Source organism: Bos javanicus, chromosome 3 (assembly GCF_032452875.1).
Source record: "Bos javanicus breed banteng chromosome 3, ARS-OSU_banteng_1.0, whole genome shotgun sequence".
Classification (NCBI taxonomy): Eukaryota; Metazoa; Chordata; class Mammalia; order Artiodactyla; family Bovidae; genus Bos; species Bos javanicus.
This window is the reverse complement of record NC_083870.1, coordinates 25,358,852-25,379,716: the sequence shown is the minus strand read 5'-3', so window position 1 is coordinate 25,379,716 and position 20,865 is coordinate 25,358,852. Positions and strand designations below refer to the sequence as shown.

At 40.1% G+C, this 20,865-nt stretch overlaps 1 protein-coding gene across 6 annotated transcripts in view; it reads right to left on the bottom strand.

The window, feature by feature from the left end:
• The window catches only part of SPAG17 (sperm associated antigen 17), a 252,618-nt gene that overhangs the window by 179,208 nt on the left and 52,545 nt on the right, over positions 1-20,865 (bottom strand). For 5 of the 6 annotated variants that reach the window (XR_009734982.1, XM_061409692.1, XM_061409687.1 and 2 more), the window contains exon 4: positions 11,636-11,767. The exons of the other annotated variant lie outside the window; for it this stretch is intronic. Coding sequence is in view for 4 of the 5 variants with exons in the window: in XM_061409692.1 (XP_061265676.1) it covers positions 11,636-11,767 (132 nt within the window). In the remaining variant the exon portion in view is untranslated. The remainder of the gene's footprint in view (positions 1-11,635; positions 11,768-20,865) is intronic. 6 annotated transcript variants of the gene reach the window in all.

The following is a 20,865-nucleotide window of genomic DNA, read 5'->3' as shown; positions in this document are numbered from 1 at the left end:
TCTTAATTCCAGCTTGTTCTTCATCCAGCCCAGCATTTCTTATAATGTACTCTGCATATAAGTTAAATAAGCAAGGTGACAACATACAGGCTTGACGTACTCCTTTCCCTATTTGGAACCAGTTGTGCTAGTGGTGGGAAACTCAACCTCCCCACACCTGCTCCTCGGCACAGGGAAACATCAGCGGAGGCTGGAGATGTCACTAATAGCCTTGGGTAAGGCAGCAAGGAAAGCACAAGGGAAAGTACAGAGATACGAAAAGCCTCTGCATTTCCCTCTGCACCAGATATAAAGAAAGTGAAAGTGAAAGTGAAGTCGCTCAGTCGTGTCCGACTCTTTGCGACCCCATGGACTGTAGCCTATCAGGTTCCTCTGTCCATGGGATTTTCCAGGCAAGAGTGCTGGAGTGGATTGCCATTTCCTTCTCCAGGGGATCTTCCCAACCCCGGAATCGAACCCAGGTCTCCGGCATTGCAGGCAGACGCTTTACCGTCTGAGCCACCAGAGAAGCCCATATATAAGGTGTTCCATAAAATATGGCTGGGCTCTGTTCCCTTGAGTTTCCACTCTCCTGGGGAAGAAAGAGGGGAAAAAAAGCACATGAACAGAGAGATGTTCATGCATTTTATGAAGGATAAAACCTGATATAGTAATAGACACACAGTTCACCACTCTCTAGAAGCTAGTGCTGGAAGGCCTTTGAGGAAATGGCATTTGAGTGAGGACCTGAAGGATGAGGAGTCATCCAGGTGAGAAGTGGGGAAAAGATGAACTGTGTATGCAAAGGCCCTAAGTCATAAAGGACATGAATGTGCTCAAAGGCTTGAAAAGAAGTGAGTATAGCAGGAGGAGAGTGGGCAAGGGAGAGAGTAGCCAGAATAAGGAGGGGGAAGCAAGTCATAGGTCAGGTCATCCAGGGTTTTGGAGTAGGGGATTCACATATTTACGTCCTATTAAAAATGCAATGGTAAAGACCATAATGGTTTTAAATGGAGGCTTACTGTGAAGTTGCCACATAGGAACGCAGGAGATCAGTAAGTAAATTCTAGAAATAGTCCAGATAACACTTAATGGTAATTCAGATTAAGGTGTTGGCAGAGTGGAGAAAAGAGGACGATTTAAGATCTGTTGTGAAAGTTGAAATTACAGGGTGAAAGATTAGAGATGAGGAGTGAAGGCGGAGGCAACAACAAAGATAACGCCTAGGATTTAATCTGAGTAACAGGGTGGTTGATGGTGCCACTCACAGAGACAGGTGTTGGGATGGGAAATTGCTTTTAGTTAAGGTGGGCAGACTATTCAGAATGATCTTGTTAAATCTGAGATGCTCCTGAGATGACAAGGAAACAGTTGACTGCAATTGTACTCTTCCCAGAAGAAAAAAGATTTGACTGGAGTTACAAGTTCGGGTGTGGGTAACATAGAGATAGTAGTTAACGGCATGGGAAGAGATAAGACTCTTGGGGAAAGAGTTCTCAAGAAATATGAGGAGTGAAGCTGGGGTCATGCTGGAAACTCCAATACTTATCAGTCAGGTATAGGAGGAGATGTTGGCAAAAGATAGAAATGACTTAAAAAGTGGGAAAAAGTACAGAGTGTGCAGCTAGAGAACCAAGGAACTGAAAAGTATGGGTGGTTACAGGTGACGTCATGGGAGCAGCCTTGGTGGAGGGCGGAGGCAATGAATAGGGAGGCAGGAATAGTGGGGTGACCACTTGTGTGGACCACTGTCTCAAGGCCTTTCCTTGTGAGCACTATTCACAGTAGCCAAGACACGGACACAATCTAAATGTCCATCAACAGACGAATGGATAAAGAAGATATGATATATACATATACACATATATACATACACACGATGGAATACTAGTCAGCCATATACAAGAACAAAGCTATGCCATTGTAGCAACATGGAAGTACCTAGGGATTATCATACTAAGTGAAGAAAATCAAATAGACAAGCCAAATACTATATATTACTTATATGTGGAATCTGAAATATGACACAAATGAACCTATCCATGAAACAGAAGCAGACTCACAGACATAGAGGATTGACTTGTGATTGCCAAGGGGGAGGGGCCTGGGGTGGGGATTGAGCAGGAGGTTGGGGTTAGCAGATGTAAACTAGTATACACAGAATGCATAAATAACAAGGTCCTACTGTATAGCACAGAGAACTCTATTCAATATCTTATAATAAGTCATAATGGAAAAGAATATCTTAAAATGCATATATATGTAAAACTGAATCAATTTGCTATATAGCAGATGTTAACACAGCATTGTAAATCAACTATACTCCAATAAAAAAGTAAAGCATACTAATCTAAATGTATTAAAAAAAGAAGAATAAAAAGGGAAAACCCTTAAAAAATAAGTTAGCTTGTGAAGGGAAACTGGAGCTCTGAGATTGTTCAATGGATGAGTGAGCAGGAGAGGAGTATAATATAAAGTGATGTGTGTATATATTAATATGTACATATGTAAAATCAGGAGATGTTGTGTTTGCAGGCTGATGGAATGCTCCAGCAGACAGGGAGACATTGAAGTCACTGGGGAGACTCCTTGAGGAAGCAAGGTGGGGTAAGATCAAGAGAACGTGTCAATAATTGGACTTTGATAGGAAGAAAGGCAATTTCTTAGTTTAATAAAAGGAGCAAAGCTGGGATGGGTGGCTGGGTGTGGGTACAAGGAAGAGAGGGGTCTTGATGTGTTGAGGGAATGTTTCAATGTTTTAAAGCGAAGGACGAGGCAAAGTTATCAACTCAGGACGGGCAGGTATGAGGTAGGAGGTTTCACTACAGAAGATAATGAGTCATCTCAGAAAGTGGGGAAGAAAGCTCACTCTCCGCCAGTGTGGAGAGTTTATTAGAAATTTTGAGAAGGCTCATTTAAAAAGGAACCAGAGCCCAGATCAGTGGCACAGAGTCCAATTAACTCAGAGGCGTTGGTAAAACTTGTGCACGCTCTCCTAACCATGCCTCTGATCATGGTGAGTCCACTAGAGTGAAAAACTCCTGTGCAGCTCTGAGGTGGACAGCTAGGCTCATCACAGAAGAGTCCCAAGTTGGCCAACAAAATCTTCCAGAAACTTCTAAAACCATCATTTCAAACAAAATCGCAGGGTGATCTTCAGAACAGAAGAAACTGCTTTGGGTTAAATTATTCTGAAGTTCACCTTCATTTCTTTCATTGACCTTTATACATGCATTAATATTCCATCATTCCAAAATCACTTTCTGAGTGTGGTGGTCATTTGTGTCTCAATAAGACCATTGTTGTTGTTTAGTCACCAAGTTGTGTCCAACTCTTCTGCAACCAAATGGACTGTAGCCTGCCAGATTCCTCTGCCCATGGGATTTCCCAGGCAAGAATATGGAGTGGGTAGCCATTTCCTTCTCCAAGGCATCTTCCCGACCCAGGGATTGAACCCAAGTCTCCTGCATTACAGGTAGATTCTTTACCATCTGAGCCACCAGGGAATGCATTCCCTTAGGAAGGCCAAACTTGATACCCTGGAGACAAGCATCTTTTAAACTTATTTCCATTAACACTGAAATGACCAATACTGATCTCCCTCCTTTCACAAAAAAATTCTTCCTGATTTACTTCCTTATGTAACATTTTTAAATTATGAAAATAATCATAATTGAAAAATTAGGAAAAAATTGAGGAGTTACCAAAAAAATTCACAGTTCCACCATCCAGAGAAGATGGGTAAAGAAGCTATTAATGCCTTTTTTCAAATTATGTTTTGGCGTCATTTTAATGTAATCATTACTGTCACCTCTACACAAGCTCTGCATTTTCCATTTAACAATGATGTACCTTTAATTGATAAAATATCAAACAGTATTGCTATGTAAAATATTTCTCATAGTAACTCTGTACATGCTTTTCTGGTGTGCAGACACTAATTGGTAAAGAACAGAAGCAAGTGAAAACACCTGGGTCTTTCTGAGGTGTCAGAGGCAGGCAGAGAAATCCTCAGTACATTTCTGAACATGTTGTTTGCCCTACTCAGTCCCCACTGCTCCCCTTGGCTGACTCTAGTGATGGTCTAATTGCTCCTCTCCTGTGTCCTGTCTGTATCTCCTTCCTTCCACACCCGAGCTGAACCATGGCAGTCCCTTTGTCCCTTTTTCTGAACAATGATTAACTACTTGCCCCCTAGGAATCTACTTTGGTCAAAAAGTTCATCCTCTTCCACCAAGCCGTAATCACAGGAAAATCACCTCCTATCTATACCTTCCCTTTCCCTTTCCCTTTCTTTTTTTCATTCTGAATAAGCCCCTCCCCGCTATGGGTTTATATCTTTGGATCTGAGGGCAGGAGTGGGGAGAAGTAAACCAGGTTTGCTGAGCCCACTCCTAAATCATAAGCTAAAACTTGTTTGCACCAACCTCTTCTGGCTTTCTTGCTTCTGAATAACATGACATGCATGTTCCCATTCTATGGTCATCTCCTTACAACTTGAAAAACTCAGAGGAAACCCTTGCCAATTTAAGACAAAAAATTCAGGAGGGGGGTGTATTCAATAGCCCTTCTTTCTACAATGTGAGGGGAACACAGGCTCCCCTGCATATGAAGGGGGAATCAGGTTTGTTACAGAGTACATTTTCTTTAAAATGCAGTGGTTCCAAAAGGCATCTGGATGCCTCCTATGGTGAGAAGATCTTGGACAGGCACAGAGGTCTCTTACCAGTTAAGCTATGTAGCAGATGCGGGGCTCTTGTCCTAGCAATAACCAAAAAAAGAGTCTTTGGGTTTCACATACTCAGCTGAGTATTAAATGACACCCACTTAGAATCCTTAATCTTGTTATTCTCACTTTTTAAAGGTTAAAATACAAAATTCTCCCTCTTTGGAATTGGGCAGACTAGTTATTTGACACTTCAAAAGTATTTTAGACTATATTTTATTTCTAAATGATTTCTTAATACCAAAATTCAAATACTTTTCTGGGTATTCATTCTGTTGTTTTTCACAGTAGAAGGGAGGGAAATGGTAAAAGTCAGTGGGACTGATAAATATCTATACTTCATCTTGTGTGTGCGTGCTACATTGCTTTAGTCGTGTCCGACTTCTTGCGACCCTGTGGACTGTAGCCCACCAGGCTCCTCTGTCCATGGGATTCTCCAGGGAAGAATACTGGAGTGGGCTGCCATGCCGTCCTCCAGCAGATCTTCCCGACCCAGGGATCAAACCCACGTCTCTTAGGTCTCCAGCATTGGCAGGCGGGTTCTTTACCACTCGTGCCACCTGGGAATACTTCATCTTACTCTTACATCTACATATTTGTGTATAATTTGTGTTCAATATATGTTCTATCATAAGATTCTCAAGGTAATATTATTAAGGATATTGATAAGAAAAGATGTCATAGAAGTTAAGTGACTAAGTCACTCCATTATCACGTGACTTCTGAGAAGCAGGATTTATCTTCAGAGTGCTACTCAATTCTCTTTCAAAACATCATTCTACGCATCTCGTAAACAATCTATTGACCACAGATGATGAGAGAACAAGACGGACTGAAAGAAATGTACGGTGTCAAATAAGTTTGAAAGAAACAGATTAAACAATATTAAAGAGATTTGTTTTCATGAAACTCCTCCATCTTTAAAAAGTGAACACAAAGTTCATTTAAACAGGGCATTATTTATGATTTCTTTTAATGGAGAACTTGGGACTAAATGGTTCTAGAACCTACTCTGGAGACACAAGGTTGTGGGAACATTTGGTGGCTCAATTAATCCATATCTATAAACCTAGGCTAAGGCTGCCCTGATAGCTCAGATGGTAAAGAATCTGCCTGCAATGCAGGAGATCTGAGTTCGATCCCTGGGTTGGGAGGATCCCCTGGAGAAGCAAATGGCCACCCACTCCAGTATTATTGCCTGGGAAATCCCATGGACAGAGGAGTCTGGCAGGCTATAGTTCATTGGGTCACAAAGAGTTGGACACAACCAAGCAACTAATACACATATGAACCTATACTAAGGAAATTATTCAAAATATGAAGAATTTTACAAGATAAGATTGTTCATTATGACATTGTTTATTATGAAAGAATACAGAAATAATGGAGATGATGAACAATAAAGGAATTTTAAGTATGGTAGTCAATAGGATGTCACCTAGCCAATAACAATGGTAGGTGTGGATGCTGTGGTAATGAGAAAAAATTATGGTATATTTTAACTGAAATAAAACTGGATTAAAAACTTTTAAAATATTACAGCTGTGTAAAGAAACACATCCATAGAAAGAAACAAAGCAAATATACCAAAATGTTAACATTAGTTGTAATAGGGTTGTGGCGTTATGAACATTTTGTTATTCCTTTTCTATACTTTCTATTTCTTTGCCCTCCCTGTATGCCTGCCAAACAGAAAAGACAATGCATGGGATTGAGTCAGGACCTTGCTTTCCTAGAGAACTGCTGAGGTGTAGGAAAGGTAAGCCTACAAGTGTCCGGCGTTCACTTGACCAAATGATACAATCTAGAGATTGCACAAAGTCCTGGGGTGCCATAGTGCCATCTTCAGGGTGCAATTCTTCACCCACAGAATCAGGACATAGCCATGTCTGTGTGGTGGTGGTGGTGGTGGTGGTGGGTAGGTCTAGGTCTGATGTCTATCTGATGTCTGTCTCCTGCAGGATCCTTTGTGATTCGGCCAATGCTATCCTACATCCAGAAGGGAAGAGAGAAGGGCTGAGGACGTTTGGAGGAATCCCAGTAAATCTAGTTCTAAGAGATTCCCCCAGAGACAAGCTCATTTCTGGGCAGGGTGGCTGGGTGGGTGGTGATATTGGATAAGAAGTCAGGATTCCCTTGGGAATAGGCGGTTTCTTTGAGCAGTTCCCCCACTTAACCTCAGAATGTTGTGCATGCGTGCTAAGTCGCTTCAGTTGTGTCCGACTCTATGCGAGCCTATGGACCGTAGTAGTTTGCCAGGCTACTCTGTCCATGGGATTCTCCAGGCAAGAATACTGGAGTGGGTTGTTGCGCCAGGGGATCTTCCCGACCCAGAGATCGAATCTGTGTTTCTTATGTCTTCTGCATTGGCAGGTGGGATTTTTTTACCACTTGTATGCAGTGTAATTAGCAAGTTGGTAGATCCCACTGAGTAGTCATTCGTTCCTATAATGAGGCATTTCTGGGAAGTTCTTTACTGATTGCCAGCCAAAAGTTCTATTTTGCATAATTATTGAGACACAGAAGGGGTTTGTACAGTCGTTAAGAACGTGATCTTAGACTCTGACAGTTCTGGATTTAAATCCCAGATCCATCTCCATTCAGCCACTGGAAATTTACTTAACTTTTCACACCCTCAGTTTTGCCATCTGCAAATTGAGAATAATACTCTGTACCTCACAGAGTCATTTAAAGGATTAAGTGATGTAATGAATGTAAACAGCTTAAGTATAGTGCCAAGCAGACAATAATAGTAGCTAATTACTGTTATTAGCTCCTGTAACAGTAGCTATTTGTATTTCAAAATACTGTTCTATTTTAAATATGTATATTTCTTTACATTTTCCCCAAAGTCCGTAAAAGGTTTCATTAATTAATAGCATCCCAATTAGGAAAGCGCTGCTCTAGTTTACAGATAAACCGCCAATGATTTACCCTGAATCACTGAATTTTGTAGCTCTTCAGATCCAACAGTTCTGTTGGTAGTATCCTCATTTCGATTATCCAGCCTCAAAGAATTCCACGCAGTTAGTGAGGCAAGTTATTCCTTTCCGGAAACCACACGGGTCCCTCTAAACTGAGTTTCTGCTCTTTCTCTGTTTGATTTCTTAAAATAGTTTCTGAAGATTTTAACCACAACTGAATCAAAACTAACCAGCCTGTAATTTCCTGGTATGTCCCTATGGCCTTTCTTTTAAAACAAAACACACATACAAAATGGCATTACATTGGCTGGTTTCCAGTGTTTCGGGGTTTTAACTGGAGTAAGCTGGAAAACGTCAATGAAAGTTATCCTAATTTCTCCTTGTCAGTCCTTTGGAGTAGGTTCTGGGCTGTTGGGGCTTCATCATGATATCTTATCAAATTTAGGTGCTTTTAATTTGGAGTTATTTTAAGAAAAGTTTACCAATACCAGCCGACCATATTCCTAACTGCATGTCTTCCTTCTCTTCAGTTCTAGGACATCAAAAAATAAGGCAACTTGTATTAAGTAGATAAGTCAGAAAGAGAAAGAACTGCTCTGCTTTTATATAAAAGATATGCCAAAAAATATCTAAGAAAATATGGACTGGTTATTTGAATTCACAACTGAAAAGCACAGTTAGAATATATTTGAATCTTTCCCCAAAACCTATCCAAAGGTTCTGAACTCAGCTCAGATGTACAGACTACATTTAGTTTGGCTGATTATTTAAATTAGTTAATTTTTTTGTTTGTTTTATAGTCATTTAAATTTTTTCCATGATTAAATGTTTTCTTTTAGCTGAATTCTCAATATATTTTAAATATTTTGATTCACAACGAAGTGTTTTGGCTTTTAAAATGTTTATAATTAATATATAACCTAAAAGTTGTAATTAAAAAGAAGTAAAAATGTGAATAATATTGTAATATTCAGATAATGACTAAATTAAAACCTGGTTCAGAATAGAAACCAATCAATTATTTTAAAATTATAATGAACCTTATGAAAATATATGTCCCAGTAGATTGTTTCTCTAAATGCTTGTTTCCATAAATGTTTGTTAAATTAACAATTAACAACAAATTGATAATGATATAACTAAAAATGCACAATAAATGTTCAGATAATGATATGTGCAAGGAAAATTCAATTTCAAGCAAAACATTCTCCTATTCAGATTTTAAGATAAAATAAAATCTAATTTGGGATTAATTATATGAAAGAATCATATTCAGAAGTTCTGAAATGTTAAAATACATTTCTAGAAATAAAGTATATTTTCTTCATGATATGTATGTTTGGAAATAACCAACAAGATGTTTCCAAACAGATAAAAGTTTCAAAATATATTCAACTTACTACAATTAGAGGCAGGAATTTGTCTCCTAGAGATTCACATGCTAAAGGGTTCTAAACTGTTCTTCAAGAAATATCTTCCTTGTATTATTTTTTATAATATTAATTATCCAGCATACTTTCTTCATAGACAAAGAAAATGCAATGGTAAGCATAGTCTGAAGTATTATAAATGATTAAAATTAGTGGAATCTAAAATAATGATATTTTTACTGTATCTGGCTATTGGAACTATATTATTAAGCATAGATGGTTAAAACAGAATCAAATATGTACTGTACATACATTTTTTTCCATTGGAGAAAAAGGACAGGGACCTAATTATATTACTTTTTTTTGTCCACATAGTCTCCCTAGTATTTTCTATAACTACTGCTATGAATAATTGTCAAGCATTTGTTTTAAAAAATGCAATTCCAAAGATTCAACAAAGAAGAAACAAAACACTCTGGGTTGTACAAGTGTAAACATACAGCTAGTATTTGAGAGAAAGAAACTATATATCATGTTGATGTTAAAAAGCTAAGGAGAGAGTCACTCCTTGCAGGAATCTCAGAATCTCACCAGGGGTTCAGAAAGAAGAAACTGGATAAAGTCCTCTTTTCTTTTTTTCATTTTCTAATCCACAACGTAGCATCAGTTTTCATGCTTTATACTTATTTTGCTATCTGCTCAATTCCCTGGCTGACAAGCATTAACCTCAATTGTTTTAAGTGACCTGCTGGGCAGCATTGTTGAAATGAACATAGATTATATCACCCCTCCAACAACTCCCTTAGTCTTGCCTTCACTGAGATAACTTTTCTGGAGAGTACTCCCTTCCTTTCAGTTTTCATCCATTTATTTAGCACTGGCTTGTGTGTTTTCAACTCAGAGATTTTGGGGTTGATGTTTTGGGAATCCAATCTAATGAAGATACCGATTAGATTATGTAATTGTTGTCTCTTAATTGCTCAAAGAGTTCTTTTATGCATCTATTACTTTCTTATTTTTATAAATCTAAAATTCCTTAAGACTCTTAAATTTTCAACAAAAAGATTATTTCTGTATCTTAAGAATTTTATAACTGCATTATTATTTTGTTCACGTTTCAAAGAAATAACAGTGCAGAAATAATTTTATACTGTTAGCTGTAAAAACTTCCTCAGCTTCCAGGATATCCCATTTATTGTTACTTAAAATTTGTTGACTGAAATCTAAAACCTACTTCTATCACAACTACTGACTCAAAACAGGTAGTAAATAAGTAAATCAACACTCAGCAAGTAACTTACATTTGTAGGTGCTGTGGGAAAGCACAAAGCTAACAGAAGGTGTAAGAATTTTCGGAGGACTCAGAGTCTACTTTTTATAATTCAGATTCCCATGTGACACTGGAATTTTAAAAAGGCAAGAAAAGCTGTTTCTATACTAGTTTCAAATTTTCCAATTTTTATTCTGCCAAGTCTTAACATCCCTGAGTTCCCTGAGTATTGCTTGAGGTACAAATCTCCTGTACCCGATAGAAAGAGCTTCATATAGATGGAAAACTGTACCATCAACTGTGTCCATATAAGTAGAATTTTCCTGGGAACAATATATATCACCCTAGTAAGAGGCTAAATAGGAATCTCTTTGAAAAGCATAAAGCCCTTTATTATAAATATAAGGTGGTATTATTATTTTTTTTTTCTGTGATTATCCCATCAAGAGTTCAGTGCAAATAGGAAAGCCAAATTTGGGGAGGTGGGTGGTCTTACAAAGAGGAAGTAGGTATTATTGGAATGTGTTCACTTTTCTCTTTTTTTCTTCCATGACTTCGTTTTGCCGCTCCCATTTAGAGGCATAAAGAAACAATTTACTTATAAATGCATTTCATACAAACAAATGCACACATACTTATTACACATGTGCAAACAGAAGCATTTGACTTTCCAAAAATATTTCAGCATAATTTGGAAAATAAGAAAAACATTTCTCATTTTGACAAAGGGTTAAATAGCAAATGGGTTTGCAACTGGCATCACTTTGCCAAAAGGACTTTAAAATTTTTTTTTTTCAGATGAAAAACACAAATTTTTGGAAAACACACAGATTGACTTCATATGCAAATGAAAAATCTATATGTGAAGAAATAATCAGGTACATAATATGTGAGTAGAAGTGATAGTTTGCTGCTGAAATATTTAGATTATTAGGAAGGTACAGTTGTAGCCTATTATTTTAATAAGTACTCTATTGAATATCACGTAAAATATTTAAAATAGTTAGACCCTGACTTTGCGGGGGTTTCTCACCTTTTTATATTCTCCTGACTCCGTGTCTGTCCTCTGGTTCCCTAATTTGTTCCTAGCGTACAAACAGACTACCATAAAAACGACCTCAGCCACATGCCCTGGAATATTGTCACATTTCGGGGGAACTTACTTTTAATGGGTTTGTCTTTGAGAAAATGTAATTCCTCCACTAGCTCTTTGGACAGACTTTCCCCTGGAAAGTTGAGGTGACGGTTAAATGTGCTAGGTAACACTTCGTGGCAGGCTTACGGAGAGAGGAAGTGCCCCAGAGAACCTGGCTGCAGCTCAGTCACTCTTGCTGGTTTAGAAAACCCACCACTGCCCTCCAAGTACCTTCTTCTCGCTTTCCCGGCGCTGCTGGTCTTTTAACTTAATCTGAAGAAGCTGAAATTTCAAGAGTTTCCCTATCAGTGGTAAGGTTAATTTCTCTCCGCTGTCCATAATTGCTTTTGCTGCCGTTAACACCTATGAAGAAACACAATTATTAGGAAAGTGGCATTTTATAACCTTTGGCATGTCTGTCAGTGATGAAAAGACAAAATGGTATTCTGAATTTCGTAATATTTGTCTTACTGCAAAGGTGCCTCAATGCTGGCCAAAAAAATTAGGGAAAAATGCCCCAATGCCATAAAGCGAGGCATTTACCCTCTACCCGAAATATATTGGGTTGTCTGAAAATGAACTTTTTCCAATAAGGGCTTCCCATGATGATGCTTGACTCAGACTCCCAAAGAGGGGTGGAGGAAAGACAGGCGGGGCTCGGTGTCAGGATGACCGACGGGTCAGTTTCATGCTACAGAAAGTCTATTGTTTGGCACAGCCAATAGCCCAAACTGTCAAACCTTGACTTATTAGGACGCTATAAATTAAGTAGGGTTTTATAATAATGGAAATGGCTATGTTAGCAGTCTTTTATTTCTTGGTGACCAAAGTCAAATGAAAGATAAAAGCTGTTTGACACAGAGGCGCCATGCGAATGTTGCTCCCCTACCCCCACTCCCTTGCAATTTAATGTTGATCCTGTTGGTATGCAGCCTAATTGGGGTGAAATAAGGTTATTGAGTTTTCTTTGGGTGACGACAGCCACTAGGAACATACAGCTGTATTGTCCAGATGTGTGGCACTGACAGCCTGTTTTATAACTATGCTTTTTACAGCTTGTTTCCCCTAAATTTCACACAACTCTAACATCTGGGCCCTTTTCCTTGGAGCCCTATAACCACTTTATTTACTGCAAAAAAAATAAAATCATGTAAAATATACCATAAAAAGTTGTTACGTGTTTCTCTTTCTTCATGTTGTCTCCCTAATAAAGTTCACCGCGGCCGGAAGCACTGTCACAAAAGTAATCTAGTCAAAGTGTTTCTCGACTTTTGTTTTTAAGCAAGTATCAGATTTATTTATAACCTCGGGATGAATTAGGTGTTACTAAAATGTTCTGACATGTTGCTTTTCTCCCCCCTTGGAGCAATTACTCCTCAGGGCGCATATGGTGTCAATTTCAGAGCCTCCCGTCTCAGACAATGACCGCGCACACTGCATCTCATCAGGCTGCGTCTTGTCTGAGGTTCATACCAGTCCTTGGTCAGGGCTTTCCTGACCGATCTGGTTCCTAAGGACTTTTCACTTTGCCAAGGGAAATAGCTGAAAGGAAGGGAGACGGCTATTTAGCTTCTAACTGCAGATGGCCCTGTGGATTATCATAAGCCAAAATGTAACTGGACCGCCTGGAGACCACGTCGGGGTTTCCTGCCTTGCATCGCAGGAGGGGAAAGCCAGGGGAAGAACTCCTTTAAAGCTGCTGTTTCCAAAAACCAACGGAACAGACCAAATGTCAGAAAGCTTTGCGTGTGTCTAAGCAAACACTCTCCGTGAAACAGAGCTCTTTGCTTTTTATGGCAGTTCTGCTCCTGCTAACACGATTTAGGGAAAGGGACATGATGGCTGTGATTTCTGGGAGCTGGAAAACATAAGGGTACACCTGCAGAACCTCACCATTTAATGATGACCAGACTCGAGAGACAAGGGAATCCTGAGGGGTTGGACAGTTAGTTACATATAAAATGAAAGCAGTCCGATTGGTTCCAGTCTCAAGGGTAGGTGTATCTGGTTTGAAATGGTGTGTTTCAATAATACCAGCTAAACACTGTGCAGACAATCAGGCTTCTTTGTGACATCTGGTTCAAAATATACAACTCTGAGTTTGTAAGGCTCAGAGCAGTCTAGCATGGGGTGTTTCCCTGTGATACAAATATAATGACAGTGTTGAAGGGAAGTCAACACTGGCCTGGGTCTCTTTTCCTGATGATCTGTGAAAACAGGATATTTACCTACGTCTGGGGTGGTGTGGGTGAAGCCTGCCTGGCGTCACGGTGATGGATGGGATGTCTCTGGAATTGCTTTTTATCCCCATGTCCCTATGAATGTTACCTCACGGTGTTAAAATGTACTCAAAGCACAACAAAACTTCCCAAGAGAAAGGTATTTTTCAGGCCATAAATGTTATTTCTGGTTCATCAAAAAACTGTCTGTAGAGAGCTGGATTTAAAACAAAAAGCTGGCAAAGCCTTAAAATAAGAATGATATCCTCCTGTGAAATGGGGAGATGAGGAGCTGCAGGGCACCCAGGTTCTCACGGACACAGAGCCCATCAGAGCAGTGGCAGGGCGAATCCCAAGGAGGCGTTCTCCTCCCTGAACAGGCCCAGTCGGAGGGAGACTCAATGCTGACGCCCACACTCCTGGAGAAGGACACAGCAGTGCACGTGGCCTCATGAGCAACCAGCAAGCTTGTCCTTTCTGGAAGAGATGTGACTCCCACACGTGCCACTGTCTTTCTGTGCTTCCCCCAAAGGGAATGATCATATGACTCCTGGGGGTAATTAAAGTAACTAAAAGTCTCTTCTGAAAAAAATCTTAGACTGAAAATGTTTACGGTATGTGAGTCATCCCCTGGAGAGGTAGAAACAGAAAATTATTTATAAATGAATTTCTACTGAAAAATCTTTCTTCTCACACCCCACAGTTCACACTTCCACCCACCAGAAACTGGATCTTAGATGAAAAACCAATCCTCAGAAATCTTTGTCTGAAGGGTACATCTTTGAAGGAAGAAAAAAATATGTGTAGATTTTAAAAGGTGGTGCAGTTTCTCGAGTAACGTTTGAGAAAAGCTTCCCTTTCTTGCCTCACTTGTAGTAACTGAAGTAGTAATCAAAATGTCAACCTTTCAGAATTTTAAGCATTTCTTGTCTAGTATCTGGGCTTCCCTGGTAGCTCAGATGGTGAAGAATCTGCCTGCAATTCAGGAGACCTCAGTTCAACCCCTGGGTTGGGAAGATTCCCTGGAGAATGGAATGGCAACCCACTCTAGCATTCTTGCCTGCAGAATTCTGTGTACAGACCACGGGGTAGCAAAGAGTCAGACAAAACTGAATGACTAACACTTGTCCAGTATTTAGTCAATGTGTGTGTGTGTGTGTGTGTATCTGTGTGTCTCTCTGTATATATATCTGTGTATCTGTGTGTGTGTATTTCTGTACGTCTGTGTGTGTGTGTGTGTTGGGGAGGTAAGATGGCAAGGGCTGTCGGTCTTGGGAGGATGAGGGATATAAGAGAAAAAGGGCACAGTGAGCTGATCAGAGCTATGGTGTAATTAGACAAAATCCCGTTTCCAGAACTAGGCAGAAAAAGTCCTCAGTGGGTTGAAACCTGGGTACTCATCAAGTCAAAATACCAAACAAATGATCCTGACATGAGTCAGAAACTTAAAATAATGAGTCTTACGGGCAAGTGAGACTTGTTAAATAGAGAAAAACTGCTGCCAGACAAGGCCTGTGTGTGTCTCCTAGACCTACTCAGGCCAGGCCACGGGGCCTGCCAGGGCTGTGAGGGATGTCCAGGTCAACGTACCCGAGGTGCTCAGTTCTGGAAAAGTCTAGTGGAGGAAATTTAGCTTCAAAGAGTGCAGCTGAGGCAGGAAGACACATCTGTGTTTTACTGTGTGAAGGTCTGATTTTGAAGGTAGATGCCCTTTGTCTTCTAGGAAGTTTGTGATTCTGAGCACACTAAGAAATAAAAGCATTTCACTGTATATCACTGGCCTGCCTCTAAGATTTATGTCATATTTACTGTCTAATGATCTGATCCAACAAAAACACACCAAATGAGCCAAATTCTTTGCTTTCCTGGGGATCAGGCCCACCTACAGCCCTCTCCCCCGCTCTTCATCCCGTTCTGAGGATCCTCCCCACATTAGTAGTAAGCACGGCATCAGTCTGGACAACACTTAGAACTGCTCCAAAGGTTCCCAGGGGAACTGAATATATGCATGTGTGCAAATGTATGTGTGTGTGTGTATATATATATATATATGTGTGTGTGTGTGTGTGTGTGTGTGTGTGTGTGTGTATAGATGATAGAGAGATAGATAGATAGATAGGACTTCTGTGGGGTCTATAGATCTGCTGCCTGGCTTCCCTGGAGTGCTTATAGAACAGCTTGCATTGTAGCTTAACTTGCTGCATGTTCAATCCAGGTGAGTTCTAAGGAAGGTTAAGACTTTGGATCTGCATTTCTCCTGCCTGGAGCAAGCCATGGGAAGGAGGTGGTGGGGAAGAGGGAAAGGTGCTTATGTTGGCAGAGAAGGGAGGGGTGATGAGAGAGGCATAAGGTGAGGGAAGACTTTCCCTGCAAGAGTTCCAAATAGTCACCCTTTCTCCTAAAAATCTCTTGGTTTCAGGGTCTTCTTTGAGTGTCCATGGTATTTGTTAGAGTAGCTGTAAAAATGCTTAAGGCATGATTTCACATTTAACCCATTATTCCTGCATCAGTGATTTAGGGTTGGTTTGGAGATGTAAAGACCTCAGCAAATAGGAACAGAATCCATAAACCTGACTCACTCCAGACTAGCCCAGGGCTGAGCAAATACGTCTTTAACATGCTAATTTTATTTGTCCATTTGTTTTTTCATTCATTCATTCATTTGGTATCACATTCTCTTGTTTCTCTCATTTCTTTAATACATGACTGAGTATAACACTTCCTTATCATGGTACAAAGTCCAAACAGTACCAGAAGGACATACAGTGGGAAAAACATGCTTCCCCAATCTCCTCCATTCCATTGACCAATTCTTGTCTTAAAATAATTTCCTATGCAAATATAGACATACATCTTTTTATATTTTAATACAAATAGTATCACACTTTAATATTGTCAGGTGGTTTGTGTTTTTACATCCACAGGTAGCCAGGACAGCTTTCTAGGCTGACATATATTGTTTGCATATGCATTTTTAAATTATTGGCATAAACCTCTATTGTATGGGTGTTTGGTCATTTACTTAATCAGTTCCCAACTGATGGACATTTTGGTAATTTCAGGTTTTTTTTTTCTATTAAGCTCATGTATATTTTAAATATTTATTGATACTTCCAAATTGACATCTGAAAAGTTAGCAGCATTCTTGTTTCCACAACTGACTGAAAGGATATGCTCCCACATGGGCCCTGCTAACTGGATATTCTCCAACTTTTGTCTATATTCATGCTGACAGGTCTGTGATTGTGGAAATGTTCTTTATCCGTGCTGTACAACAGAGGAGCCACCAGCCACTGGCTGTTATTGAGCACTTGAATATTGCTAGTGTGACTGAGGAACTGAATTTTTAATTTTATTTAAAACTAAAATGTAAATAGCCACGTGTAACTCGAGGCTTCTGTTTTGGTCAGGACATGTCTGTGCTGCAATAAAAAGTGGAAAAATTACTATTTCATTTAAAATTATGATTATTTAAGACAACAAGGATTTATTGTATAAGCACAGGGAAATATAGTTAACATCTTATTATGACCTATACTAGAAAATAATTTATATATACATGTATAACTGAATCACTTTGCTGTACACCTGAAACTAATACAATATTGTAAATCGGCTATACTTCAATAAATAAAATAATGTTTGTTTAATCATCCCACCACTTTGTCCCTTTGATTTTACCCTTAAAACTGAAAGAAAAGATATTCTTATGGCACCATCCTTGGCAAAGTTGATTAATGTAGGAATACTCATATGCATTATTAAATATAATGGTACACTCAGATATTACCCAGTGAAAGGTAATGGAAATTTATGACTTCCAGGCTAAGATATTTTTTTCCGCTCATTTAAGAAATACGCCCTTGAACAGGTGAGGATAAACGGGACTTGCCTGGGGCATAATTTAGAAAGATACAGAGTGCCTTTTTGCTGTCTAAATCACTCCTGCCACTAAAACAGAAAAGATTTAACTTAGTAACTCACTCTGAATGGATTTTACTATGCCAGTGCGTAAGCTGTATTATAAGGTTTTATCCTTTACTTATAGAATGAAAGGGACTAGCAACTGATGATATAATTTCAACCAATAAGTAATAGGTGTGACAACTGAGAATTTAGGGTGGGAGGTGACTACTATCTTTCACCTGAAAGCCTGAAATGCTTGAGGCTGACTCTGAAGATGAATATAGTTTCGCTTTTGTGCCCCCAGAAGACTGCCCCCAGAAGACAACAGCCTTCCGGCCATGACTAGCTTCTCCTCTACCCACCCTCAAGTTTCACTGCCTGGAGTTCTTACACTCCACGACTAGGTCTGCAGGGGAAGAACCGTGAGGGGAAAATGGAAATAACCTTGGGAGCAGGGTCAGAGGAGGAGCATCTGAGAGGACGAGAAGGTGGGTGGGGCAGAAAACCAGCAAGCCAGCAGCTCTGTGCTGTGGGGAAGAATACAGGCAAGGAAACTGCTCTGGGAAGTAAGACCTGGGACTTGTCTGTGTGTGACTGTGTCTGAGTGTGTGTGGACATGTGGTGTGTGTATGCATGTATCTGTGCCTGAATGTATCCGTGTGCATGTCTGTGTATGTGTATATGCATGTCTGCACAAGTATGTGTGTTCATGTGTTCAGCTGCCTTTGGGGATGGTCAAGATCATTAAAAGATAGTTTATAAAAACACTGGCAAAACTGAAACAGCAGATATGAAGAATTGGTAACAAGAGAAAACTAACATCTTTAATTGGTACCTTAAAAGTAATACTGTTGATTATTTACCATTTCTAGCTAATTATCCTGCAGAACACAAGTTCCTATGTTTATCAATAACACATGTCAGAATATATATCTATATTTTCATCAAAGTAAACTGTAACTTTATGTGCCATCTTCAAAGTTTCAGTTCAGTGGCTCAGTCGTGTCCGACTCTTTGCGACCCCATGAATTGCAGCACGCCAGGCCTCCCTGTCCATCACCATCTCCCAGAGTTCACTCAGACTCACGTCCATCGAGTCGGTGATGCCATCCAGCGATCTCATCCTCTGTCGTCCCCTTCTCCTCCTGCCCCCAATCCCTTCCAGCATCAGAGTCTTTTCCAGTGAGTCAACTCTTTGCATGAGGTGGCCAAAGTACTGGAGTTTCAGCTTCAGCATCATTCCTTCCAAAGAACACTGAGGACTGATCTACTTTAGAATGGACTGGTTGGATCTCCTTGCAGTCCAAGGGACTCTCAAGAGTCTTCTCCAACACCACAGTACAAAAGCATCAATTCTTCGGTGCTCAGCTTTCTTCACAGTCCAACTCTCACATCCATGCATGACTACAGGAAAAACCATAGCCTTGACTAGTTGGACCTTTGTTGGCAAAGTAACGTCTCTGCTTTTGAATATGCCATCTGGGTTGGTCATAACTTTTCTTCCAAGGAGTAAGTGTCTTTTAATTTCATGGCTGCAATCACCATCTGCAGTGATTTTGGAGCCCCCCAAAATAATGTCTGACACTGTTTCCACTTTTTCCCCATGTATTTGCCATGAAGTGATGGGACCAGATGCCATGATCTTCGTTTTCTGAATGTTGAGCTTTAAGCCAACTTTTTCACTCTCCTCTCTCACTTTCATCAAGAGGCTTTTGAGTTCCTCTTCACTTTCTGCCATAAGGGTGGTGTCATCTGCATATCTGAGGTTACTGATATTTCTCCCGGCAATCTTGAGTCCAGCTTGTGCTTCTTCCAGCCCAGTGTTTCTCATGATGTACTCTGCATAGAAGTTAAATAAGCAGGGTGACAATATACAGCCTTGACGTACTCCTTTTCCTATTTGGAACCAGTCTGTTGTTCCATGTGCAGTTCTAACTGTTGCTTCCTGACCTGCATACAGGTTTCTCAAGAGGCAGGTCAAAGTTTGCTGCTTGTGTATTCTGCTTTTGTCTTATATATGCTATGCGTGTATGTGTTCATTCACTCAGTTGTGTCTGTCTCTTTGCAAACCTATGGACTGTAGCCCACCAGGCTCCTCTGTCCATGGGATTTCCCAAGCAAGAATACTGGAGTGGGTTGCTGTTTCTTCCTCCAGGGGATCTTTCCAACCCAGGGATCAAACCCATGTCTCCTGCATTGGCAGGTGGATACTTTACCACTGAGCCACCTGGGAAGCCCTATATATGCTATATATACTTTTAAAATGACAAAGTCAGAGGACATACTGCCCCAGTGTAAGTGTGTACATATGTGTGTGTTTTTCACAAAATTTTCAATGTTTAGAGTGAAAGGTGGGTGAAAGGTGAGTGAAAGTGAAAAGTGGGACTGATTCTAAATATTTGATGAGAAGGATGGATGAGCAGGTGATTTCAAATAACTGAAAAGAGCCACTTATATAGAGATTCTCTCATAGGAAAAGATTCCTGTTGGGAATTTAGGTCCTTGGGTTCAAGGGATGATGAACCAGCTGCTGAAGCCACAACTGCACATGGGCAGCGAAGTAGAGAAGCACAGGCTGCGTTTGTATCCCGGTCTTCTCAAACAGTACCACTGGGTAGCCTTGAAAAAGTTCCCTAATGCCTAGAAACCTCAGCTTTTTAAGCTACATCCGGGTTTCTCAACGGTGGCACTACTGACAATGAACGCCAGGTAATTCTTCATTGCAGGAGGTTTTTGTGTGCACTGGAGGCTGTTTTTTCCACATCCTCTGGCTACCCCGATGGTGACAAGCAAAGTTATATCCAGAGATTGCCAAATTTCCCCAGGGAACAAAACCATCCCTGGTTGAGAACCACGGATGTACATAAAAAGGATATGAACAGTGCTTATTTCACAAGACTATACTGAGAGTTGAATGCAATAGCGCACAGAAAGGCCTAGCAAGACTTAGGTGAATGACATACACACAGAAAACTCTTACTAAAATGAGCTCTTACTGTTCTTACGCTTGCATCCAGAGCAGGATTAGAATTCTTGAAGACCTTTCAGTTCAGGTTGGGGGAGAAGAGAAAAGGAGCGGAGCAATGTGCATTTGGGCAGGCAGAAGGGGACCTTAATCTGTTACCAGATGGTGGCAACCTGGATGTGCCTTTCACTTAACCCTTTCTCTGTTCTGACAAGGACAAGTCAAGGTCCATGTAGAGAAAGCGGAGATAAAAGCAAAAGGTGTAAAGATAGATTTCATCATGGTGCATAATGGGAGTGTATAATGGGAGAGGGGAGAGAAGCAGGAAGTCTGCTATTCTTAATTTCTTCTAAAACTAGAGGAAGGAATGA